The sequence below is a fragment of the Phaseolus vulgaris genome, chromosome 7 (genome assembly GCF_051622355.1).
Source record: "Phaseolus vulgaris cultivar YP4 chromosome 7, ASM5162235v1, whole genome shotgun sequence".
Lineage (NCBI taxonomy): Eukaryota > Viridiplantae > Streptophyta > Magnoliopsida > Fabales > Fabaceae > Phaseolus > Phaseolus vulgaris.
The window spans coordinates 2,320,640-2,347,202 of record NC_143504.1 but is presented as its reverse complement, the minus strand read 5'-3'; the positions used below and the strand labels follow the sequence as shown (position 1 = coordinate 2,347,202).

At 35.0% G+C, this 26,563-nt stretch overlaps 4 protein-coding genes across 8 annotated transcripts; 3 read left to right on the top strand and 1 right to left on the bottom strand.

Moving 5' to 3' along the window:
- Positions 1-401: 401 nt before the first annotated feature.
- On the top strand, positions 402-4,243 carry LOC137828233 (ubiquitin receptor RAD23c). 2 transcript variants are annotated; one of them, XM_068634716.2, is made up of 12 exons: positions 402-678; positions 1,450-1,611; positions 1,737-1,790; positions 1,916-1,995; positions 2,105-2,185; positions 2,331-2,508; positions 2,694-2,849; positions 2,922-2,990; positions 3,084-3,131; positions 3,214-3,323; positions 3,437-3,515; positions 3,913-4,243. In XM_068634716.2, the coding sequence occupies exons 1-12, from the start codon at positions 613-615 to the stop codon at positions 4,030-4,032; spliced, it is 1,203 nt and encodes a 400-aa protein (XP_068490817.1). In that variant the 5' UTR covers positions 402-612; the 3' UTR covers positions 4,033-4,243. The 2 variants fall into 2 exon arrangements, with proteins under 2 accessions (XP_068490817.1, XP_068490816.1); XM_068634715.2 differs by having other exon boundaries at positions 2,328-2,508.
- Positions 4,244-5,764: 1,521 nt separating this feature from the next.
- LOC137828472 (Glycolipid transfer protein (GLTP) family protein) lies at positions 5,765-8,361 on the top strand. The gene is made up of 4 exons (XM_068635075.2): positions 5,765-6,312; positions 7,364-7,536; positions 7,723-7,868; positions 8,033-8,361. Exons 1-4 carry the CDS (start codon positions 6,106-6,108, stop codon positions 8,137-8,139), a joined length of 633 nt encoding a protein of 210 aa, XP_068491176.2. The 5' UTR covers positions 5,765-6,105; the 3' UTR covers positions 8,140-8,361.
- Positions 8,362-13,593: 5,232 nt separating this feature from the next.
- LOC137828232 (ubiquitin receptor RAD23c) lies at positions 13,594-17,589 on the top strand. 4 transcript variants are annotated; one of them, XM_090304414.1, is made up of 13 exons: positions 13,594-13,794; positions 13,999-14,075; positions 14,800-14,961; positions 15,085-15,138; positions 15,264-15,343; positions 15,453-15,539; positions 15,685-15,862; positions 16,046-16,201; positions 16,274-16,342; positions 16,436-16,483; positions 16,566-16,675; positions 16,791-16,869; positions 17,267-17,589. In XM_090304414.1, exons 2-13 carry the CDS (start codon positions 14,010-14,012, stop codon positions 17,384-17,386), a joined length of 1,209 nt encoding a protein of 402 aa, XP_090160540.1. In that variant the 5' UTR covers positions 13,594-13,794; positions 13,999-14,009; the 3' UTR covers positions 17,387-17,589. The 4 variants fall into 4 exon arrangements, with proteins under 4 accessions (XP_090160540.1, XP_090160539.1, XP_068490815.1 ...); XM_090304413.1 differs by having other exon boundaries at positions 15,682-15,862; XM_068634714.1 differs by lacking the exon at positions 13,594-13,794 and having other exon boundaries at positions 13,809-14,075.
- A 1,531-nt stretch (positions 17,590-19,120) lies between these two features.
- Positions 19,121-23,708, bottom strand: LOC137827864 (dihydrolipoyllysine-residue acetyltransferase component 4 of pyruvate dehydrogenase complex, chloroplastic). Its single transcript, XM_068634219.2, has 6 exons — positions 22,608-23,708; positions 22,312-22,503; positions 22,054-22,141; positions 21,886-21,956; positions 21,684-21,767; positions 19,121-19,531 (listed from the first exon to the last, which is right to left on the bottom strand). The coding sequence occupies exons 1-6, from the start codon at positions 23,460-23,462 to the stop codon at positions 19,427-19,429; spliced, it is 1,395 nt and encodes a 464-aa protein (XP_068490320.2). The 5' UTR covers positions 23,463-23,708; the 3' UTR covers positions 19,121-19,426.
- Positions 23,709-26,563: the final 2,855 nt, after the last annotated feature.

Here is a 26,563-nt window from a genome sequence, read left to right as displayed (position 1 = left end):
GTGATCCAACGAATATAACAAAAATAAATAAATAGTATTTTATAGTATACAACAGAAAATAGATAGTTTGTTATAACAATAGTAACATATTCAAATTATTTAATGTTGAAAAAAAACAGTAATGATCTTAATCCTAATAAAATTAAATTAAAAAGATTATGGTGTTAATATTTATAAAAAAAAACAAACACATGATCCAAAGATTTATAAAAGGTTCCCGCCCGCCATGTCAGACACAAAAATCTAGCTAACTCTCTATTTCAACTCTCACCCATCCTACTTCATCTGCACCGTACACGTCGCTCCTCTACCCCCATCGAAGCTGCGCGTTTAGTCACGCTCCCAAATGCGCGTGACATTCCTCACACAACCATTAACATAAACTAGAACATTTTCTGTATATCATATCTCTTTTTATTTATTTATTTATTTTTATTTCTATGAGAGAAAGGAGGTTTTCTCTTCACATTTGTTGCGCATTTTCCTCACTCTCTCTTGTTCCTTTCTTCTCTACAACGGTGTCGTTGCTGTCTTCGGATCGGCGGAACTTTACCATACCGGCGTGACTTCCGACGCTGTTCGTGGCGCCTTATTGCGATAGCCGTGACGAAGATGAAGGTTTTCGTGAAGACTCTCAAAGGCACTCACTTCGAAATCGAAGTGCAGCCGCAAGACACGGTTTGTTACTCTAAACTTGTTCGATTGGGTTTCCTTCTGAATTTCCCTTTTCTATTTCGGCCTCTAATTGCGTCCCGTCCTTGAATTGTCTCAAAAGCTTCTCTTCCTTATACAGCCCTGAAATTGAGTGTTAATTAGGGTTTGGTGTTTTGCTTACCTCAATTCTAATTTAATTTTGATGGCAATTTGGATTAACTTTGTTACTTGAAAGTTAATTCCTGCTTTTTCGGAGTGATGATTGATTTGGTTTGTGGAATATGATGGGGAACGAATGAACTGTGTCATTCTCGTCAGAACATTCTTTGGCTAGATAACCTTATTTTTATTAACTTTTGTCTTCCGGTTCATCATTGCTCGTGTGAATTAGTGGCAATTTTTTTATTGATGGTCCTCTGGATTCTATTATTAGTGGGAAATCTGTTTTTGTAAGTTTGGGCTTCTTGGCATGTGATAGTGAATAAGTTCCACATTGGCAATCTTTGGATTAATACTTCTTATTGTCAGCATGAGTATTGTCTTGAAATCTAGGACTGCACTCTTTATGTGAATAGTGTTCGTTTTTTAGTCATTTTAGAAGTTGCATGTTTCTAACAATTGAATTTTTCTAAATACTTGATGTGACCTAAATGTGGAGTTCTATATCGTCAAATGTGTCAATGCTTCATCTTTTAGATTTACGGGATTTGTGATTCACTTCTAGGTAATTCTGGTCTTTTTGAACATCAGTAACTGGCATGTTACATTATTTGTAATTGTGCATATTCTTTTCAGGTTTCTGAAGTGAAGAAAAGTATTGAAACTGTTCAGGGTGTAGATGTCTATCCTGCTGCACTGCAAATGCTAATTCACCAAGGGAAAGTTCTGAAGGATGCTACTACCTTGGAGGAGAATAACGTAGCTGAAAATAGTTTCATTGTAATTATGCTATCCAAGGTAAATTTTTCTTTAGTTCATTTTTTTATTTTTTTAAAAAAAAGATAGTATGTTGCATATTCTGTATCACAATTGTATTGATTTATTTTGCACTAAATTAGAGTTATGTGTTTGAAATATGCTAGAGTAAGAGCACATCTGCTGACGGATCTACTACTTCTACTGCGCCATCGACCAAGGTGACAATAGTTTGCAATGTTTCTATCATTTAGGCTTTACCCTATTACGGGATATGGTAAGACCAAAGCATAATATCTCTTATGCGTTATCTAAACGTTCTCTACAAATTGTGTATTCACTGCAGACACCACAGACTAGTGCGCCTCCTACTTCAACAACGCCAGTTTCAACTGCACCTCAAGCTCCTGCTGCAACTGAGGCACTGTCAGTGACTAATCTTTACAGGATTATTTTATTTGTTTAGAGAAATATCAATTTCAATTATTTTAATATGTATTATGTGTTATTTAAAGGCTTCACTTCAATTTGACAGGCCTGCAACTGTTACTGCACCTGAATCTTCACCTTCTCCAGCACCAGCTCCTCCTGCTTCTATTTCTCCAGGAACTCCTGTGTATGTATTTTGTTTCCTGCCATGACATGTATGGAATGTAGAGTTTAAAGTTGCTGTCATTTTTGTATCCTCAAAGACAGAACTCTTCAACTTGCTTGATTCTTTTTTTAGATTCTGTTATTAAAAGAATGTCTTTCTGAAGCAGGGAGGGGTCTGATGTCTATGGGCTAGCGGCATCCAATCTCGTTGCTGGTAGCAACTTGGAGGGAACAATTCAGCAAATTATTGACATGGGTGGAGGGAGCTGGGACAGGGATACTGTTGTCCGTGCACTTCGAGCTGCTTATAACAACCCCGAGAGAGCTGTTGAATATTTGTATTCTGTATGTGAATTTTAGATGTTAAATTCTTTGTGCTTGATGACTTTTGTCCGCCAAATATTTCAGTTGCATTTTTTTAGTTCAGTTGAGCATTGTAGTTATGTGAGTGGAAGGTGGTTTCTTTTCTTTTGTGATTTTTTGTTGCCTTTTTCCCTTTTTTAATTCAAATTATCATTCATCAATGTTAGGGAATCCCTGAACAAGCTGAAGCTCCAGTTGTAGCCAGAGCACCTGCAGGTGCTCAACCTGCAAATCCTCCTGCTGCTGCGGCTCCACAGACAGAACAACCTGCTCCGGTTACCTCAACTGGACCTAATGCTAATCCTTTAGACCTTTTTCCGCAGGTAGTTATTACACATTTATTTATTGAAGAGAAAATGGAACCTTTGGGTTGTATACTGAATTTTGTGTAACAGGGCCTTCCCAACGTGGGTGCTGGTGCTGCTGGTGCTGGCTCATTGGATTTTCTACGCAACAGTCAACAAGTATTTATTATCTTTCTCTTCATTTAAACTGAATTTCTTGCTTCATAGATATGCTTTAAATAGATGTTTCAATTATGTTCATTTGCATTTCAGTTTCAAGCCTTGCGGGCTATGGTGCAGGCTAATCCACAAATATTGCAGGTTTTCTTCTTTTCCTCAGTAGTGTATCACTGTAGCCTATGTTGTCTTCTTCAGGGTTTTCTGAATCTTGTTCTTGCTTCAGCCTATGCTACAGGAGCTTGGCAAACAAAATCCTCATCTTATGAGATTGATTCGAGATCATCAAGCTGATTTCCTTCGCCTGATAAATGAACCTGTGGAAGGTGGTGAAGGGTAAGGGATCATCTTTTGCTGTTCTTTGCTAATGTTCTTTGTGTGTAGAGATGGGAGGGGAAGGTCTTGCTAGGGGATCATCTGTCCATTTTCACTGACTTGTTCAACTTCAGGAACATATTGGGGCAGCTGGCTGGTGGCATGCCACAAGCAGTGACCGTCACTGCTGAGGAGCGCCAAGCAATTGAACGTGTAAGTTTGACTTTTTGTTTTTATATAAATCATTAAATGATAAACCTACGCATCTCTCTGGTGCTTTGGCTATCTTTATCATGGTTTCTCGTTAGGATGTGATGCATATGTTTATTGAGTGTTTCAAGAGTAGTGATTGTTGTAATATTAGCACTACACATTTGTTTAGCCGGCTTTAAGCATAGTTCGAATTCGGCCTCCGTCCCGTTCCTCAGAACATCAGGGGTATTGTTTTAAAGGACTTTATCAGTGATTATTTTTTAACAGACCCCTATTGTTTCCGAGGAGCACCAGCGGTTAACATGTTGATTAGCTCGTCTGTCGTCTGAAATTTATAATAATCTGATGAGTTGTGACTGAAATTTATAATAATTTGAGTTGTGGTTTTTGTTTTCAGCTTGAAGCAATGGGTTTTGATCGTGCAATCGTATTGGAGGTCTACTTCGCGTGTAACAAAAATGAGGAATTGGCTGCGAACTACCTTTTAGATCACATTCACGAGTTTGATGAACAATAGATCTCCTTTCCAATTTGCCAAATTATTTCTTTTCAACTTTTTTTCTCGATGGGTCTTTGTTACACTCGATGTTTAATGGGTTAAAGTTTGATATTGACAATCTCAAGTGGATAAGTTTTAGCCTCTCCTTTATGTTGCCCTTGTATTTATCATTTCCTCCAAGTTCCTCGAGGCTTTCTTAGTATTCATATAAATAGTTGTTTGCCCCGCCTTTTCTGCCATCCTTTTTAGTTTTTACCATTTGTGATTGTGCATTTTTTTTTTCTGCCCTAGTTGTTCACAGTTGCCAAATTAGTCGTCTCTGAAATACATGGAAATAATTTTAAAATAGTTACCGTGTTTTGAAATTTATCATAAACAAAATTAAGTTGAATAGATGTTGGAATTAATTAAAATGTTAAGAACTTATTAAAAATCAAATCAACCATATTTTGAAAGTTTTCTTATTATACACTTTTCACGTCAACATTTATAATGAAATTTTGGTAATTCTGAATGAGGTGTCGATGAAACGAGCTAGGATGACCATGTATGATAAATGTAAGTTATTTCTCAATTTTTAAACATGATTTAACTTGTAAATCAAATATGTACCGTCATAATTGTACTTGCTGCCATGTAGAAACCAATATAAAGCTACTGACTGCCAGAATAAATTTGAATTCATGCTTGCTGGAGGCCGTAAATGTCACCAACCTCCCCTGCCTGACCAAAAACCATAGGTGTGTTGCTGAGCTACCGAAGACAAAAAAAAAAAAAAAAAACACAAATCAAGACATTATTAAGTCCCTCCAAGTCATGGATGATTACTCGAGGAAAAAAAATTCTAACAATTTTTATGTTGTTCAAGCAATATTTTACATCTTAACTAAGTGAGAGTGTATATTTTTTATTTTTACTTTTAAGTGAACAATATTGTTTAAACAATATTCTGTTTATTAAATTAAATGAACTGTTTCATATAATTTTTTATGTGGAATGTGTTTTATGGGATTAGTATGAAAGTGGGGAAATAAAATAGGCATGAATTAAGATATGTCTGTATTGAGTTGAGTTTAATGGAAAAATTTGGGGTGGTAATATGACTTGGTTTCTATTTTTGTAGTATTTGAATAGTGAAACTCACAATTGAAAGTAGATATATTGACTTGATTGATAATTTAAATAATTTAAATTAAGAGAGATGTAAGTTATTGCACTATCTAAATTGAGTTGTTATTGTTATTCCTGATTGTATTATAGTCCCTTATATTTTTGTTGTACCAAAGGATGTAGGTGATAATCTAATTTCTAGTTTATGTGAGTTCTATTGACGTAAAAAGAGAGTATATTGATATTATTTTTCTTAGATCTTGATTTGAGAAAATGTTTATAATTATGAAACCTCATAAGGATTTGAGAGATATTTTATTTCGAATAACATATATTTATATATTATTGTATATTGTAAATTTCAAATTGTTTTAATAAAATTTATTCTAAATTAATGTTTTAAGATTTTTTCTTATAAGTTAAATGATATATGTGTTTAGGTTTAAGGGTTTAAGTATGAACCGTACTTTTATTTGTATTAAAAAATTGTTATAAAAAATAGAATAATAATACTTATTATTATAATTTTATGATATTTCACATAATATTTAATTAAAAATATATATTCTAGAAGAATAAGAAATCTTTTAATATTTTTATTAACTATTAAAGAAGAATGCTTTATGTTTTTTTTATAAGAATACTAAGGAATAACATAAAAAAAAGCATAGACAAAAAGAAATGGGCTGGGCCGGGGCCCAATTGAAAGAGGCCGGCAGTCCGAAAGCGGGATAATAATAATGGCGCGTGAATATTGAATCCCAAACGAGAAGTCAGCAATTGTGGGTGGACGTTTGTCTTCCACGGGTTTGAGGGAAACGAATTGATTCCTTACGATCTAAACACGCGCTTTGGTTTTTACCTTTGCCAATTCCTGTTCCAATTCTTTTTCGACGTTTCAGACATTTGCAGGCACATTGAAATCAAAGGAATCGGTAATTGATATTCCATAATCGATCCATCGTTCGAAGGAAGAATAGGATGCCGGAGATGGAGGAGGGCGAGGTTATAGAGCAACCTCTGACGGCCATAGCAGAGGCGTTTGAGGAACTGTCGAAGTGGATGAAGGAGAAGCACGACACCCACATTCGCCTCAACACTTTCTGCGAGGCCGCCTCTCACATCTCCGTTCTCTTTCGTTGTCTCGGCCTCGCTTTCAAATTTGCTGAATTGGAATATGTCGCCAAGGTTTCTTTCTTTCTTTCTTTCTTTCATCATAGATCACACTTTCTACTCTTCAAATTTCATAACTACCATCTGTCATGATCCTCGTTAAATAAATAAATGCGTATAACAAATTCTGTAGTCATTTCTATTTTAATCCGTTTTAAAACAGATTACTCTAACCGATTCTGTATGAATGAATTTTGAAGACAGTAATGAGGAATATCAGTGTAATTTGTTTTTTTCTAATTTATAACTGCAACTTTTGATTTGGTAAGGAGAATTGAGTTTCATGACGCGATCAATCACGGTGCGAATTTTTACTGGAGAAAATGTATAGTGTCTAATGCTGCATCTAACAGGATTGATTTGGAAGGAGCATATTTTAGGAAAATAAACAAAAAAAATCTTTTTTAATGAATTTCTTGAAGACTTGAACTCCAGATACAATGGTTGGACGAACGAACACTGTGGATTAAAAAAGCCAGGTTTTATTTTGTTGGTGGTGCATGTGAAAAATGGCCAAAAGATAACTGAAACGTTGATTCGTGCGCTGGCGATTAACTGTTATGATTTCAGAATTTAGTTTTTTTTAATCTTTATTTTCCTCTAGTCACTCCTTGTGGTATAAATCATGTTATCTTCGCTTTTTCTTTCAATTTTTTGAGATCATACTGAATTTGGATTCTTTGCAAACAATTCACTGGTAAACCACAGGCTCGATACCCTCTCCCCATTGTTCTTGATGGAAATGCATTTATTTTGGTGTAACATATAACTTTGGTGTAGTAGTTCATAAATCTTACTTCAGGTTCATGTTGGGTGATCTCTGTATACTCTGATACATTCAAGGTTTTAAATATACTATTCCAAAAGCTTTTCTGTTCACAGTTTTATGACACTTGATCCATGCTCATTGTGTACATAACTTCATATTCAGAGTTAATTCTCATTCAACTAATTCCTCTTTATATTCAGTGCATCATCTTTGCTTTAACTCCCAAAATTTCCACTTCATCATGTTTTCTAGACCAGTTGTTCTGACTGTATGAATATGCGATGTTAATATGATCAGCTACATGGACTATTGGAAGCATCAAAGACATATTCCACTCTACAGGATATTCTTGATTTTGATGTTGCCAGTGACACAGTGAAAACATCTGGAAGCTATTCACGTAATCTGCGTAGAGTTCGGCAGGGTCTGGATCTGGTCAGAGCTATATTCGAACAGCTTTTATCTACGGAGTAAGAAACCTTTTTTGTGTATGCAGCATAAATACAATGCTGAATTTTCCATGATATATTGGAAAATTCCTGTCTGTTTAATTTCACCCACGTTGAACTAGAGCTTCATAAATTCTACCATTTTGCTTAGTTAATTCAAGTACCTCATGGGTTTTTGACATCTGATTTGTAATTTGGCATCTTCAGCGATACTTCTCTAAAGGAAGTGGCTTCAACAGCTTATGGACAGGTTTGTGCTCCGTATCACACATGGGCGGTGCGAACAGCTGTGTACGCTGGGATGTATACACTTCCAACTAGAGAACAACTTTTGATGAAGCTGAATGAAACAGGTAATTTGCATTGTTTTATTATGTTCTGTGGTGTGCTTATTAAAGTGTATATAATCAAACATATGATGTGAGCAAAGGGTTTTTGAACAAACTTTATCCTATCATCATTTACATAGATTTTCTTGCAATCAGTTCATGTTACAGAATATGATAATGTTTTGCAGAGCAATCAGCCGAGAAGAAGATGAAAAGGTATATTGCTGCATCACTTCCGATTATAGAATACATTGATAAACTGTACCTTTCCCGAAATATTAGGTTGGATTGGTGAGTTTATAGATAGAAAAGAGAAAATAAATTGAATGCCCTTTCTATTTTGTTAGTAAGGGTTTATAGTATATATCACCAACCTAACTACACATGCTTCTATTTATGTACTATATACATAAAGATGTAATTATGTTAGTTAGTTTTACCCAACGGCTCTTGGCGCCCTACCAAATAGATTTGTGCTAAATTAATAACAAAATGCATGTGAAATTTTCAGCTGGTTTATAGTTTTGTATTTCTGTATATACACATATAAATAATTTGTTTTCAACTACAGAAATAGTGATATTTGAATCCTGTGAAATTACAAGTTTGAAATACCGATAATCAAATTAGCTTAAATGATGTGCAGGTTTTATTTGATGGGTTGGATTGATATATTCATTTCATTTTATTGTTCAACTGTGATTTTAAATAAATATATTTCTGAAAAATACATATAACAAATCGTTGAGAAGCGGTCGTTGAGTTCGTACTCGGAACCTGTACACTTGGCTTGAACTTTGGATAATTTTCTTCTTATAAATGGTTTAAAAGAAATATCCAAATAAAAAACATAGTCTTATGACTTTCGGCAAGTGTGTATTGAGAATTATTGCTAAACTTTATATATATTTACTTTCTTTTTGCTTTTTACTCCAAATCAATTTATGGGAAAGGAAAATTCAAGCAGTTCAAATATATAAATGTATTATGATTTTTTATTTTTTTTTCAAATTCAATCATCCAGAATAACTGTCTTATTTTTTGTCAGAAAGCTATTGGGGGATTTAGAGTTACATCAACAATTTTGAAAACTAAAATTACATACCTAAAACTATATATATAACAAAAATATAAGTATATAATTTAATATGATTATAATTAAGGGTGGGTAAAAAATCCAAATTACAAAATCCAATCCATAACCATCCATATTAATTTTAATCCATTTAAATGGATTTATTTCAAATCCAAATCCATATTTTTGGATTTTAAATCCAATCCATTTAATTGGATATGGATTAGATATAGATTGAATACATTTTTGGATTATCCAAATTGTATTTTGGGATGAATTTTGACTTGGCCCGATCCAAGTTAAGCCAAGACAATCCAGCCAATGTCGAGTCGAGCGCGGCCCGACCAATCTCTAACCGAGCAGTCCCGAGCCCATATCGAGCCGAGCAGGCCCTGGTCGATTTCGAGCCGAGCGTGTCTGGGCCGTTGTCGAGTCGTGCATTCCCGAGTTGATGTTAAGCTGAGCTGGCCCTAAACCCTAAACCCGGGTCGATGCAAGTGGAGCGGGCCCGAGTCAATGTCAAGTTGAACGAGCCCGAATTGATGTTGAGTCTTTCGGGCCCGGGCCGATGTCGAGTCTCTTGGGTCTGGGCCAATGTCCAGTCAAACAAGCCTGAGCCAATGTCGAGTCTCCCGGGCTCAGGCTGATGTCAAGCCGAGTGGGCCCGAGCCAATATCGAGTCTCTCGGGCTCATGCCAATGTCAAGTCGAACGGGTCCGAGTCGATGTCGAGTGGAGCGGGCCCGAGTTGATGTCGAGTCGATTGGGCCTTGGCCGATGTCGAGTTGAACGGGCTCAAACCGATGTCAAGTCTCCTAGGCTCGGGTCGATGTCGAGTCTCCCGAACCTGGGCCAATGTCGAGCCGAAAATGCCCGAGTCAATGTCGAGTTGAACGGGTCCAGGCTGATGTCAAGTGTAGCGGGCCTGGGTCTATGTCGAGTCGATTGGGCCCTGGCTAATGTCGAGCCGAACGGGCCCGGACCGATGTCAAGCCGAGCGGGAACGAGCCAATGTTGAGTCGTTCGGATCCGGACCGATGTTGAGTCGTTCGGGCCGATACCGATGTCGAGTCGTCCGGGCTAAGTCAATGTCGAGAGCAGACCCGGGTTGATGTCGAATAATCCAGGCCCGGGTCATTACCGAGTTGTCCGGGTCAATGTTGAGTCGTCTGGGCTTGGGCCCATGTTGAATCCCTCGTGCGCAGGCCCGTGTTGAGTTGATTGTGCCCAGGCCGATGTTGAGCCGAGCCTGCCCGAGCCAATGTCGAGTCTCCCGGGCACGGGCCGATGTCAAGCTGAACGGGTTGGGGCCGATGTCGAGTGGAGCGGGTCTGGGTCTATGTCGAGTCGATTGGGCCCTGGCCAATGTCGAGCCAAGTGGGCTTAGGTCGATGTCAAGCCGAGCGGGCCCGAGTCGATCTCGAGTCGTCCTGGCCTAGGCCATTGTCGAGTTGTTCGTGCCCAGACCGATGTTAAGTCTTCCGGGCTCGAGTCGATGTCGAGTGGAGCGGACCCTGGTCGATGTCGAGTCAATTGGGCCCTGGCTAATGTCGAGTCGAGCGGGCACGAGCCGAGTTCGAGTCGAACGAGCTCAGGCTGATGTCGAATCATTTAGGCCCGGGCCGATGTTGAGTCGTCTGAGCTCGGGCTGATGTCAAGTTGTCCAGGCCCGGGCCGATGGCGAACCGAGTTGGTCCACGTTCAGGTTGAGTCAGCTTAGACCCGGTTCGAGTCAAGTTAGTATGTGTCCATATCAAAATGTATTTAATGTGATTGACAAAGTGAATTTAATCTAATTAACAAAATGGATTAAAAGTAGATTTAATCCACTTTTGATCTAATTAAAATGGATATAAATTTTAAATCCAATCCATTTATTTGGATTTAGATTAATTTTTAGAAAATCCAATCCATGACGACCTAATTATAATTATAGAAAAATCATACGAGATTGACTTTTTTTTCTTTCAAAATCTTGAACTTATCAATAAGTTATAATTAAAATTGGTTATAAAAAACATACAATGAGGTTTTATTTTGTGTTCCTAAAATGAAATTTCGTACAAAAATATTTTTAAAAAATAAGAATACTTCAATTAGTTATTATTAAAATTTTAAAAAATTATTTAAATTCTTTTATTTCAACATGAAAAAAATATAAAAGTTCATATATAAGAAATATTACACTAGTGGGTTAGAGAGTGTTACCTTTTTTTCTCAAATTTTTTTTAAAAAAAAACTAGTATGAAATGAATTAAAATAATGAGTTTGTTTTTTTTTTTTATTTCATTTCAAAAATAGAACACGAGAAGTGAGAAATGAAAAGAAATAATGAGTTTGTGATCTGTTATAGAAAAAAATAATGAACTGATTAGATGAAGATGGATAATATAAAAATATCTGAATTTTCTTCTTCTATATATTTCATTAGTTTTTTTACTTTTTATTATATTTTATTTTATGTGTTCATATTTATTATTAATGACATGCGTTATAAAAATAATTTAGAAATCCTAATCTTCGTAACTAAGGTTTCGTTAGTGTATTTTTAAGAACTAAGTTAAAAACACTAAACAATCTAAATATAAAATAGGTATGAAAAAAAAAAATAGCTTCCAATGAATATTTACTAAATGTGGTAATGTGCTTAAAACCAAATTAATTTGATAAGATTAGTCAGTCACACAACTAAGTCACTGAGTTTAGCACGTTGGTTATATAATGAGCAATAAAAATATTAAAAAAAAAATACAAATCAAGAGCAAGTCTAGAAACATGCTAGATTTGTCTTAATTGAGTAATTATGATATTCCATTTGAATTTAGTTGAATCAATTTATCTAAACACATTTTTTTATGTGATGATCATGTGTTATGTGGAAGTAAAGAATATTGTTCTACATCATAAGATTCTTTCTTGAACAGATGGAATTTTTATATTTCATTCTTACGTTATATTTTCTTTTGACATTTATGTATATTTAAAAAAAAGGATCTTTTGTTTTTCATGTAATACTATTTAAAAAATATGTGAACATGCTAAATAAAATTTAAATTTGTTACATGTTATAAGCTACATTTTACACCTATTTTTTCACATAATCGGTGTAATATATCATTTTTAAAATCGATTTATTTGGAACTGAAGTCATATATATCAAAATATTTACAAAAATTTTACCATATTTTTATTTACAGTGATTCGTATTTAACCGTTGAAAAAAGTGTTATTTGTACTACTTTTATTACTCTCTTTATATTTTTTAGGAATGACAATGCAACACAACCCATTCATACTTGTGTTGGCTCGCATAAGATTTTTTTTAAATTAATAAAAAATAAACTTTGAATAATTTTTTTTATTAAGTTTTTTTTTTCTTTTTTAGATGAATTAGGTAAATTGTTTCAGAGTATTATTATCACGACACATAAGATGAGTAAAAAAATTATAATGATGTTTTGATTTTTAGTGAAATTTGAATTTCAATCATATTAATAAATTGACTAATAAAATACTTCATTAAATATATACAACTTTTCAATGTAATACATCTAGACACATAATTACTATTCTAATAAAAATATATATTTAAATGTTATTAGAAAAAAGATTAAAGTGTGACTATTATATTTAGCACTTGATGAGTATTGAAATCTAACAATTTATGCATTTTAGAAAGACAAAAAATACTATTAAATATTAAAAAATCATTATAAAAATATGAGGGTGGATAAAGAAATTATGGGGGATGTAAAAAGAAATTTTTAAAATTTTAAAATATACAAGTTATGCGGGCTAGCCCACTCCACACTTGACTCGTGCGGGTTGCGGATTATGCAGGACAGACCTAAGTTAGACCAACAGGTCAAAATTGATAGTCTGCTCCACTTTTTCTCAATGAATTGTGAACAATATGATCCGTCTCACTTTACCGTTCCTAATATTTTTATTCTTACCATTAATGATAATAATAACATTATTATTTTCATAATTATCATTATCATTATCAAGATGTATTATCATGTCATTCCATGCATTAAACACATTAAGAATTATTATTATATGTTTATTTTGTTTTTATTCCATCTTATTCTTGTTATAACTGATCACATCTAATTGTTAAACAAATCTTATCTGATCTACTTGTTAAACAAATCTTATCATATGTAAATGTTAAATTTAAGTATTGATATTAATCAATTTATATCTTTAAGGGGTTTGTTTGTTTAGACGGGAGAGTGAAAAGTGGAAAGTTGAGCGTGAGAAAATAAGTATTGATAAATGAATTTTTGTTTAATTTTACAAAAAATTGAAAGTTTGATAAAAGTTCACTTAAAAAAAATAATATTTATAAAGATCCAGAAAATAGTTTAAAAAAATATAATTTAAATATCACATAAATATTTTATTATAATTTTTTTTTATGTAAATACTATTTTTTAATATACAAAAGAGAATAAAGAGTTTGTTATAACTAAAAACATTTAATATTGAGAAAAACAAAAAAAAATCTTGACCTTAAATAATATATAAAAGAAAATACATAGTGATCAATCATAAAATATATGATCTAAATCTTAATAAAAATTAAAAGAATGATGGTTTTAATATTTATTTTAAAAAACAAACACATGATCCTAAAGATTTATAAAAGGTTTGGAGTGAGGTGAGGCACAACTCACCGCCCGCCAGACACACAAATCTAGCTAACTCTCTCCACTTCAACTCTCTCTCATCCTTCTTCCACGTTAACGCCACTTCCTCTCCACCGTCCACGTCACCACCTCTACCCCATCAAAGCCGCGCGTTTATCCACGCTCCCAATTGCGCGTGATACTCCTCACTCAACCACTAACATAAACTAGCACATTTTCGGGTATATCATATCTCCCTTTTATTTATTTATTTATTTTTATTTTTATCAGAGAAAGGAGGTTTTCTCTTCACATTTGTTGCGCCTTTTCCTCACTCTCTCTTGTTCCTTTCTTCTCTACAACGGTGTCGTTGCTGTCTTCGGATCGGCCGACTTTACCACACCGGCGTGACTTCCGACGCTGTTCGTGGCGCCTTATTGCGATAGCCGTGACGAAGATGAAGGTTTTCGTGAAGACTCTCAAAGGCACTCACTTCGAAATCGAAGTGCAGCCGCAAGACGCGGTTTGTTACTCTAAACTTGTTCGATTGGGTTTCCTTCCTAATTTCCTTTTTCTATTTCGGTCGCTAATCGCGTCCCGGCCTTGAATTGTCTCGAAAGTTTCTCTTCCTTTTACAGCCCTCAAATTGAGTGTTAATTAGGGTTTGATGTTTCGCTTACGTCAATTCTAATTTAATTTTGATGGCAATTTGGATTAACTTTGTTACTTGATAGTTAATTCCTGCTTTTTCGGAGTGATGATTGATTTGGTATGTGGAATATGCTGGGGGAACGGATGAACTGTGTTATTCTCGTCAGAACATTCTTTGCTCGTGTGAATTAGTGGCAAACTTTTTATTGATGGTTCTCTGGATTCTATTATTAGTGCGAAGTCTGTTTTTGTAAGCTTGGGCTTCTTGGCATGTTATAGTTAATAAGTTCCGCATTGGCAATCTTTGGATTAATGCTTCTTATTGTCAGAATGGGTATTGTCTTGAAATCTAGGACTGCACTTTTTATGTGAATAGTGTGCGTTTTTTAGTCACTTTAGAAGTTGCATGTTTCTAACAATTGAATTTTTCTAAATACTTGATGTGACCTAAATGTGGAGTTCTATATCGTCAAATGTCTCAATGCTTCATCTTTTAGTTTTACGGGATTTGTGATTCACTTCTACGTACTTCTGGTTTTTCTGAACATCAGTAACTGATATGTTACATTATTTGTAATTGTGGGTATTCTTTTCAGGTTTCTGAAGTGAAGAAAAGTATTGAATCTGCTCAGGGTGCAGATGTCTATCCTGCTGCACTGCAAATGCTAATTCACCAAGGGAAAGTTCTGAAGGATGCTACTACCTTGGAGGAGAATAACGTAGCTGAAAATAGTTTCATTGTAATTATGCTATCCAAGGTAAATTTTTCTTTAGTTCATTTTTTTTTATAAAAAAAAGCGATATTATGTTGCATATTCTGTATCACAATTGTATTAATTTATTTTGCACTAAATTAGAGTTGTGTGTTTAAAAAATGCTAGAGTAAGAGCACATCTGCTGACGGATCTACTACTTCTACTGCACCATCGACCAAGGTGACAATAGTTTGCAATGTTTCTATCATTTAGGCTTTACCCTATTACGGGATATGGTAAGACAAAAGCATAATCTCTCTTATGCGTTATCTAAACATTCTCTACAAATTGTGTATTCACTGCAGACACCACAGACTAGTGCACCTCCTACTTCAACAACGCCAGTTTCAACTGCACCTCAAGCTCCTGCTGCAACTGAGGCACTGTGAGTGACTAATCTTTACAGGATTATTTTATTTGTTTAGATAAATATGAATTTCAATTATTTTAATATGTATTATGTGCTATTTAAAGGCTTCATTTCAATTTGACAGGCCTGCAACTGTTACTGTACCTGTATCCTCACCTTCTCCAGCGCCAGCTCCTCCTGCACCTGCTTCTATTTCTTCAGGAACTCCTGTGTATGTATTTTGTTTCCTGCCATGCCATGTATGGAATGTAGAGTTTAAAGTTGCTGTCATTTTTGTATCCTGAAAGACAGAACTCTTCAACTTGCTTGATTCTTCTTTTAAGTTCTGTTTTTAAACAAATGTCTTTCTGAAGCAGGGAGGGGTCTGATGTCTATGGCCTAGCGGCATCCAATCTCGTTGCTGGTAGCAACTTGGAGGGAACAATTCAGCAGATTATTGACATGGGTGGAGGGAGCTGGGACAGGGATACTGTTGTCCGTGCTCTTCGAGCTGCTTATAACAACCCTGAGAGAGCTGTTGAATATTTGTATTCTGTATGTAAATTTTAGATGTTAAATTCTTTGTGCTTGATGACTTTTGTCCGCCAAATATTTCAGTTGCATTTTTTTTAGTTCAGTTGAGCACCGTAGTTATGTGGGTGGAAGGTGGTTTCTTTTCTCTTGTGATTTTTTGCTGCCTTTTCTTTTTTAATTCAAATTACCATTCATCAATGTTAGGGTATCCCTGAGCAAGCTGAAGCTCCAGCTGTAGCCAGAGCACCTGCAGGTGCTCAACCTGCAAATCCTCCTGCTGCTGCGGCTCCACAGACAGCACAACCTGCTCCGGTTACCTCAACTGGACCTAATGCTAATCCTTTAGACCTTTTCCCGCAGGTAGTTATTACACATTTATTTATTGAAGAGAAAATGGAACCTTTGGGTTGTATACTGAATTTTGTGTAACAGGGCCTTCCCAACGTGGGTGCTGGTGCTGCTGGTGCTGGCTCATTGGATTTTCTACGCAACAGTCAACAAGTATTTATTATCTTTCTCTTCATTTAAACTGAATTTCTTGCTTCATAGATATGTTTTAAATAGATGTTTCAATTATGTTAATTTGCATTTCAGTTCCAAGCCTTGCGGGCTATGGTGCAGGCTAATCCACAAATATTGCAGGTTTTCTTCTTTTCCTCAGTAGTGTATCACTGTAGCCTATGTTGTCTTCTTCAGGGTTTTCTGAATCTTGTTCTTGCTTCAGCCTATGCTACAGGAGCTTGGCAAACAAAATCCTCATCTTATGAGATTGATTCGAGATCATCAAGCTGATTTCCTTCGCCTGATAAATGAACCTGTGGAAGGTGGTGAAGGGTAAGGGATCATCTTTTGCTGTTCTTTGCTAATGTTATTTGTGTGTAGAGATGGGAGGGGAATGTCTTTCCAGGGGATCATCTGTGCCCATTTTCACTGACTTGTTTTACTTCAGGAACATATTGGGGCAGCTGGCTGGTGGCATGCCACAAGCAGTGTCCGTCACTGCTGAGGAGCGCCAAGCAATTGAACGTGTAAGTTTGACTTCTTGTCTGTATATAAATAATTAAATGAATAGCTACGCATCTATCTGGTGCCTTGGCTGTCTTTATTATGGTTTCTCGTTAGGATGTGATGTATATGTTTACTGAGTCTTTCAAGAATAGTGATTGTTGTAATATTAGCACTACACATTTGTTTAGCCGGCTTTAACCATAGTTCGAATTCGGCCTTTGTCCCGTTCCTCAGAACATCAGGGGTGATTATTTTTAAACTGACCCCTACTGTTTCCGAGGAGCACCGGCGGTTAACATGTTTATTAGCTCGTCTGTCGTCTAAAATTTATAATAATCAGAGTTGTGATTGAAATTTATAATGATCTGAGTTATGACTGAAATATATAATAATTTGAGTTGTGGTTTTTGTTTTCAGCTTGAAGCAATGGGATTTGATCGTGCAATCGTATTGGAGGTCTACTTCGCGTGTAACAAAAATGAGGAATTGGCTGCGAACTACCTTTTAGATCACATTCACGAGTTTGATGAACAATAGATCTCCTTTCCAATTTGCCAAATTATTTCTTTTCAACTTTTTCTCTTGATGGGTCTTTGTTACATTCGATGTTTAATGGGTTAAAGTTTGATACTGACAATCTCAAGTGGATAAGTTTTAGCCTCTCCTTTGTAGTTATTATTTCCTCCCTGTTCGTTGAGGGTTTCTTAGTATTCATATACATAGATGTTTGCCCTGCCTTATTGGTTTTTTCTGCATCCTTTTTAGTTTTAACAACATTTATGGTTGTGCATGTTTTTTTTCAGTCGCTAGTTGACAGATGCCAAATTAGTCGTGTTTGGAGTACATTGAGATAACTTAAAATAGTTATCATGTTGGAAATTTATCATAAACAAATTTAAGTTGAATAGATCTTGGAATTAATTAAAATGTTAAGAATATATTAAAAATCAAATAAACTATAAAAGAAAATTCACAAAATAAATTCTGAAAATGTATTTTGACCAGTACTCCATTATTATTTAAGAGTATTTTTTTGTTATTTCATATAAGTATCAGAGTGTAGGTCACAATTGATCAGGTGCACGAAGTAATTGCTTAAATTTTGATTTGCTGAACTCGTGATCTGAATATGAGCATGCTCTTATTTAAGGAAATTTTTTGTCAATGAGTGTAGTTCAGAATTCATTGGGTGTAGGAAGTAATTGCCTAAATTTATATCTGATGAACTCGTCGTGACCCAAATATGACCATGGAACCATAACAACTTAGGCTTTTACTTTTTTCACCTATCAATTCCTGAAATTCGACCCCTGTACATTATGTGCATTCTGTAATTAAAAAAATTAAAAAATACATTCTGGAATAGTTGTTTTGCATTCTGAATAAAATTGAAAAATCAAAATCTCATAGAAAGACAATTTCGGAATACAAACCATATATTTGATAAAATGGATTCTAGAAAACAAAACCTAAAAACATATTTTGGAAAACTGTTGTAGAAAATCTAACCTAATATGGAAAGACAATTTCGGAATACAAACCATATATTTGATAAAATGGATTTTTGAAAACAAAACCTAAAACAATTTTGGAAGACTGTTGTAGAAAATCTAACCTAATATGGAAAAGTGTTCTGAAAATCTGAATCTAGAATTTTATTGCAGAATAACAAATTTTGAATTCATTCTGACATGCACCTCCACACCTATTAAAAATATAAGAGGAAATCTTAATCATTATATATCAAGGTGTAGTTTCAAATTAATTAGGGGCAGATTGCAAAAGCCAACAACTCATTCGCCTTCACCGCCCCCATAAGGTCGTAAATGTCACCAACCTTCCCTACCTGACCAAAAATCATAGGTATGTTGCTGAGCTACCAAAAACAAAATAAAAAAACCCATAATCATCCTTCTAAGTAATGGATGATTATGATTTTCCCGTGGATTTAGTTGAACCAACTGATCTAAACATTTTAAAAACATATTTGGTAATCAAAATAGGATAAGATACAAGAGTAAGACAATGATATCAGTTGGAGAAAGGAAGAGTGCATCACTACTGACATTCTTCCTTACCAAGTTACCACGCAGGAAAAGAAAGCATTAGCCGCAATGTATTCTTGGCGGGAAAGAAATTCACAATGACATTCCACGTGTCCTTATTTGGGACATTATTTTGGTAATGGCCCTTGTCGAAGGTGAAGAAAACAATTGAGATATGATGTGGGTGCCAACGGATTTGTGAGAATCAATACCAAAAATCCAGAAGTAAAAAGTAAAAGAAATTTTTATTGAAAAATCGAACCTTTAAAGCTGCTTACTGCTTACTGCTTACAAGTAGATTCTCAACATAATTGCCTTACAACATCCCCCACTGTAAACAATATTAAAGCTGTTTCTCCCTATCAAAAAATCTAGTAAATGGTCCTCAGGATAGCTCCTAAAAGATAAAACATGATGAAAGTTGAGGGGAAAAAATCAGAAAATGTTCAGCATTGAGCCAAACAGCTTCTCAACAAAGTGTCAAGCCGTGATCCGGTGTTGGTCATAATTTTATGTTGGAAGTGCATAATGACTATAATGTCAGGCTTTCTGGGTTTTCAACGATTTTTGAGAACGTCTGGAGGAAGGCAGCCAAGTCAGCACCATAAATTATTCGATGATCAGCAGTTACATTCACCTGAAAATGAAGTTTAAAATCAATTCTAATCACATGTAGTGGTTCAAATTCAACTCTACCCAACTTAAACAAAAAATACACTAAATATGGCAGAGCAACCATGCATCTTAATGGTAAAGAGCAGAAAGGAAACATTGTTGAGTACTTGAGTTATATTGAAATTTCCAATATTCGTGTGAGAATAAAAGCAGGTAAAATATGAGAATAATACATTGTTCGGGACCAACAACGCCTCGGATTTTTTTTTAAAAAAAAAACTAGGTAACAATTGTCGGAATGTTGCATTCCCAAGTTCACATTCATAGAATCATAGGAAAAACTTAAGCTTGAAAGAAAAATGATATACTTCTCCGGGGCATATGAAACAATTCTCCAACTTTCAGATGATAGATTATACTTTTGTATAAATTGGGAAAATTTAACAATTAAAAAAGTCATCACGGCAGCTCTCCCTTATACTGAAGAAAATTTTAAGAAAATTATTAGCTGTATTCATCTAGTGAGAGGACGGAATAAAGGCAGAGAGATTAATGAAAACATAAACCTTTACGAATGATGTGCAAGGGCATGATGACAATTTCCTTGAAGATTTAACGCTTAACTTCTATTATTACATACCTTGACCCCTGTCTGAGAACCTTGCGTAGTAGCATGCTGTTTTACATAAAACAGGATAAAAACTAGGGCCTGGGTAGGATTGTTCCATTATCAATTGGCCAAAGCCTAAGTGACAGTTATAGTGGTTATATATTTAAAGGCATGCCCTCTACATGGATATTCATATTAAAGGTTGGAACTCCCTCTTTTTCGACAAGAAAGATAAAAAAAAGTCCGGTCATTTAATGGGTCAAGGAATGAATGTAACAGAGTCTCAGAGTACAGTACAGAGTCACTACTAGTTTAGTACTGGTTTTGTAGCTTGCCTGTCAACTTTTGACAGTTAGCAGTCATGCATGAGTGCTTTCTTTATATATCTGTTTCTAATTGACCTTTACCTTTCGTCTATCATAGAGTAACATAACAATATAGATCCATTGAATTATACTAATGATAACAATAACAGAAGGTAGATTTCAAGTTCACTCTGCTCAAGTTCTCTTTCTCCATGCTTAGGTTATTTTTCTAACATGGTATCTAACTCTTCTTATGGCCTAACCTCTCACTCATGGTGGGCTCTCTCATGTTTACGATCCTTCTGTCTTGTGGTGGTGTAATTATATGAATGTCCAACTGTTTATACACACTATTAATGGTTACACTAATAAGTAGCCATTTTTAACATTAAGCTATTAAGAATAAAATACTCAGTACGTAGTTTAGAAACCGGTGTTGTAGCTTGCCTATCTGTTTAGCAACTGTTGCAGTTGGCAATGATACATGTAGTGCCAAGTCAACACCTAATGTATCTAACTATTTCTGATTCAGACCTTTACCTTCTACTATGTATAAATGATCTCTTTGTAACAATATCGATGATTATTTTAATCGGAAAAATAAATTCTTTTAATATAAGAGGTCAAGACTTAAACAAATTAAGAATTCAAGACCAGGAGGGAAAGTCTGGATAACACTTTCTTCAAGAGAGAAGAACTACACATTCCAAGCCAGATAAGAGTGAAGTCTTTGAAAGGACAAAAATCCGGTTCACAGGGTAAAAGTAGCAGCAGTCAAAAGTTCAAGAAATGGAGACTTCAGAGGATGGACTCTGGTTTTTCTCTTAATGACCGTAATCTAGCAAATATTTTTAAAGATAATAATAAAAATGGTCAAGATTTGAGACAACCAATTGTATTAAATCTTAAGAAAAATATATTTTGAAGCATAACACCGCACAGATGTAATCTAAAATCAAATCTTAAACCCATTGATTAACTCTTCCAAAACATATAATCATGTAGCACAGCTCCATTCAGATGTCCAAAATTTAGGGTATGCGCCAACAATTGAACTTTCAGAAAAGTATCATTATGCAGTATAACACCATGCAAATACAGTATAAGGCTTATGCCTAATTGCCTACACATGAAGATTCTGGTGCATTGCCAAAAAGGCTCTATTTCCGTAAAAAATTGTCTGTGTTCACCTGGACTGTGTCCATTGTACTAAGCATAAATGCATAAACAAACAAAAGAAGTTATAACAAGTAACTCACCAGCATTTTATTCTTCACGCTGAAGAATCCGTCTTTATCAGCCAGAACAGTAGGCTTAGATGCCCCAACAGCCATGATAGCGCCCTGGAAATAAAGAGCAAGGCAAAGTTTAACCGCCAAATAAAACGTTCAAATTGCCACAAAATGAGCCACAGCATCTCCCAAAATCAAGGCTTCAAAAATCCCAAATGTCATCACTAACCTGGCCTGGTGGGAGTATGGCATCAAACCTGTCAACTCCAAACATACCCAAATTGGAAAGTGTGAAAGTTCCTGTGGCATTCACGATTAAATTTTAGTCAGAATTAAAATACTAAAGTTCCACATAATGATAACAAATTGCCCTCATCGACAATAACTAAGAAGAAACCTGAATTATACTCATGAGGTTGCAATTGCTTTGCACGAGCTTTTTCCACTAGCTCCTTCCATTTTTGGGACAACAGATACAAGTCCAACTGCCACGGCCAAAAACAAGTACCCAATCAAATTAGACAAACAATAACAGCCCTATCTTCCTAGGTGAGGTTAGCTACTCCGGTAAAGATTGATCAAATTCTCCGGTCACAGGACACAAAATTATACAAGAAACACAATAATTTTCATTTGGGATAGAGAAGCCACACACCTTATCTGCATCCTGGAGAACAGGAGTGATCAAACCACCATTAATTGCCACAGCAACAGCAACATTAATGTTACTGTTATATACGAAATTCTTACCGTCTTTGCAGGTGGAATTGACAACAGGGTGCTGAACAAGTGCCATTGCAGCAGCCTTGGCCAAAATAGCCGTCATAGTCACACCCTTCTTTTTCACCTAACAAGCAGAAAGAACATAACATAAACAAGTAATTAAAAACACATTTTCCAATAATCACAATTCACATAAACCAAACACTTCCCTCATAAGCATATCCATACCTTCTCATAAAAAACATCCAATGCATCAGTAGTCACAGGGTACCCAACCCTGAACGTAGGCACAGATAGACTCTCCACCATGTTCTTCGCCACCGCAGATTGCATCGTAGTGAAAGGAACAACACTCGAACCCGGAATCGGAGCTGGTGCAGCAGAACCAGCAGCAGATTTCGGTGCAGGAGCTGGCGTCGCCGGAGCAGGGCTCACCGGCGGAGACACTTTGCTCTTCGAGGGAGCAATTCCGGCAGCAGCCTCCACATCCTCAGGAGTAATCCTACCAAACGGGCCGGATCCGACGACCGTCGCAATGTCCACCTTGTGCTGCTTCGCGAGCTTCTTAGCCTGAGGCGTGGCCACGGTCTTCCTTGGCCCTTCGGAAACGGACTTGGCAGGAGGAGGAGGTGGTGGAGGAGTTGCCGGAGCAGCAGCGGCTGGAGCGACTGGAGCGGCGGGAGAAGGAGCAGATTTGGCAGCTTTGGCTTTGGCTTCGGCGACTTCTTCGGGAGAATCGACGAGAAGGCCAATGGCGGCTCCGACGGGGGCGGTTTCGCCGTCCGAAACGACGATGGCGGCGAGTATACCATCGTAGAAGGTCTCGACGTCCATGTCGGCCTTGTCGGATTCAACGACGACGACGCTTTCGCCCTTGGAGAGCTTGTCGCCCTCGGATTTGATCCAGGAGACAATTTTGCCTTCGGTCATGGTGGAGCTGAGGGCGGGCATGAAGATTTCGCGGATCTTGGCTTGGATGGAGACGCGGCGGCGGGGGAATGCAGTGAAGCGGCGGCATGGGAGGAGAGTGGCGGTGGTGGAGAGAGAAGAGGAGAAGGAAAGGGTATTGGGGAGAGATGCCATTTGTGATCACTACTTGCTCTGAACAGAAACGCTTTGCGAAGAGAAGTGAAGAAAAGTGAAGAGAAGACGGAGATACCTATGAAGTGTTTGTTGGTTGGTTCACTCTCTTCTTTGTGTTCTTAGTTCGCTTCCTCAAATATCGATCACACTTGGAATTTCTATTTCGTTTAACTGTTGCTAACTTAGTTCTTATCGACCAACAAAAACAACAACCATACATTATCAATATCATTAAACAACATCATCGTTATATGAGAACTGCTAATGTTATATATAAAAAACTATGAATTTCTCATTTATGATCAACTATAATTTAACACGCTATTAAAAATATATTATTCATGTATTTTAATTTGATTTTGAGTATTATTGAGTATAGCACTTGAAATTAAAATTATTGTTAAATAACTTAAGTGGTTGATTAGTATAATTTAACATAAAACTTATAAATTATAATTTAAAAAAACATTCATATTTACAATTTTGTAATAATTACCTGTAAAATAAATAAATAAAAATTGAAGGATTAAGTTAGCACCTCTTTAAAAGACAGTAACTTACGAAAAAAAATGTAGATGATTCATTCATGTTCTAGTATTGTAACTAAGACAATGATTTTTTTTCATATGTATTTTTTCAAATGCTTTTCACATAGATATTCATCTTTAATCACATAGTCTTTTTCATTACAATTCTAATTATATGTACCACTAGTAATGTGCACAAATTCTTTCATACTACCACGACAACAAAATTTCTGAAAATATTCAGATTTCAATATATGTTTGTAATTATTAAAATAAGTGTAATGCGACTCTTTCAATAATGCAAAGTGTTTGGACAAAGAACAATATTGGTGATGCAATTGCTACGAGAAAAACAATATAATTGTTGCATAATTTAATGTGAAATTGGATATTGTATATTTTGAAAATTATAGAATTATATCAAATGTTTTAAGAATAATATTTTTTGTTTAATGATTTTTTTTTTAATCCTTATAAAGACGTATAAAAGATAAAATTAATCTTGACTACTCTTAAATGTAGTTATTTTTTTATTCATATTAGATGTTACCTCTTATTATGTATAATTGTTAATGTTATCATTTTTATCATTCTCACACCTTTGTTGCTTCATTATTAACCGTGTCAACTGTATCATCGTTATAAGTGTGAAATGTGTGCAAAATCTACGTTTATGTTTTCATTTTTATAAGTTATGCACATATTCTGAATTACCTGATATAAGAATTTCTCCAACTATTTAAGAATGACTTATAGATTATACAATGTAAAAATATTTTTTTTAAAAAGTAATTTCTAAATTGTGTCATGTAGAATATATTTCTAAAATTGTAAGTCATCAGATTGCATAATCCAAAAATTATTCCAAAAATCTACTTGTATTAAATAATTTAAAAAATTTCAAATTACACAATTAAAAAATAAATTATTTTAGAAATTTAGAGTTTAGAATTTAATATTTTTTATTTTTGTATTAAAGCAAACTGTCAAAGATTGTTGACCAACTTTTCCTTTAAGAATAAAGGCAATAAGACTTTCCCACTAGACCTTAATGTAAGAATAGCAAAGTAGGTAAGGAATTTAACATTTATGGGGTAGAAAAAGGGAAGCATGGGTGCAGAAGGAAATTCTCTCCCCAAGCTTTCATGATTAGCTTTTGAGCCCACGAGTCTGCTGCCTGTAGTTGCTTTTGTTTGGATCCTTTGGCCATTTTTCTTATCATATCCCAAAAAAATAACAAAATAAGTCTAAAAAAGTATTATGTAGTACATCATGATGGTGATGATATGTTCTTGCACAAACGATGTAATTTTAAAAAAATTGTAAATCATTTTAATTTATGATTCCTGTAAAAGAAATTCTTGTTTTTGTCTTTGTAAAATTTAAATTACTATTTTTAAAAGAAATTATAGTTACTTTTCTTAAATTTAAGTAGTTTGTTTTAATTGTTTAGTTAGTTAAGCTATTTTCCTATATTCGTGGCTATATTTCTGGGTTTTCCTCAAAGATTTATTGATAGTTTTATGGCAAATACTATATTAAGCTTTTAGCACATCGGTTATAAGACGAACGAACATACAAATATCACCTAAAATCCGACATATTATTACTATGCACATTCCAATAATATTAGGATAGATTCTTTGTAGGTTTTCTCTCTGGTCCTAACAATATATATTCTTTGTATGTTTCCAACTACATTTTTAATTATATATATACATATATATATTTATATATTAAGGTCTCGTTGAGCCACATTAACACAGAGAGTTAAATAATATATTTTAGTGATAAAAAAATAAAATATTATAGTTTAAAAAAATGAAATAAAGATTAACAAATTTCTCATAAACACATGCCATGGATAAATATTTTGCTAAGGATTAAGTGATTATTCTTGTATGAAAGTTGGGGTTTAGAGAACTATCGAAAAAAGACGTTCGGTACTTAGTTCTCAGAACACTGTATAGGATGACGTACTTGATTTTTGGAATATGTGCTATTTATATTACTTTTGGTGAGTTTTCCTTATTGGCTCAGCTTAAGAAGTTAGACTCCATTTAGGACTGTATTGCCTAGCTCTTAATCACAAATTAGTTTCGCTAACCTTAGTTGAACGTAATTGAACTTGTATTTTGGATCGGTCCTATGGATGTGGGCCTTTACCTTGGTCAGCCCAATGATGAAAAACTGTCATTTCATTTAATTGGGATGTCCTAAATTTAACATGTCTTTTAGACTGAATAATATAAAACTCAGAATTATGAATGTATTGACCGAAACGTGATATCAGACGTACTTCCTAGATACATATTTAATAAAACAAAATAAAACTTTTAATGAAGAATTAAATATTCCAACAATGTAGAATAAGTTAAAGACGTGACATTATTTATTAATTCAGTCCTTAAGTCCTTAAGTTGGCGTGTTTAGTTTGATGACAGAGAGTTTTGAAATGAGAATAGCAGAATGGTATCCCTGAAATGGACCCTGCTGGAACTAACTGTTTGACTTTAGTTACACAGAGGACCTACACCATAATGAATCCAATGCTTCTCATCTTCTCCATACTCA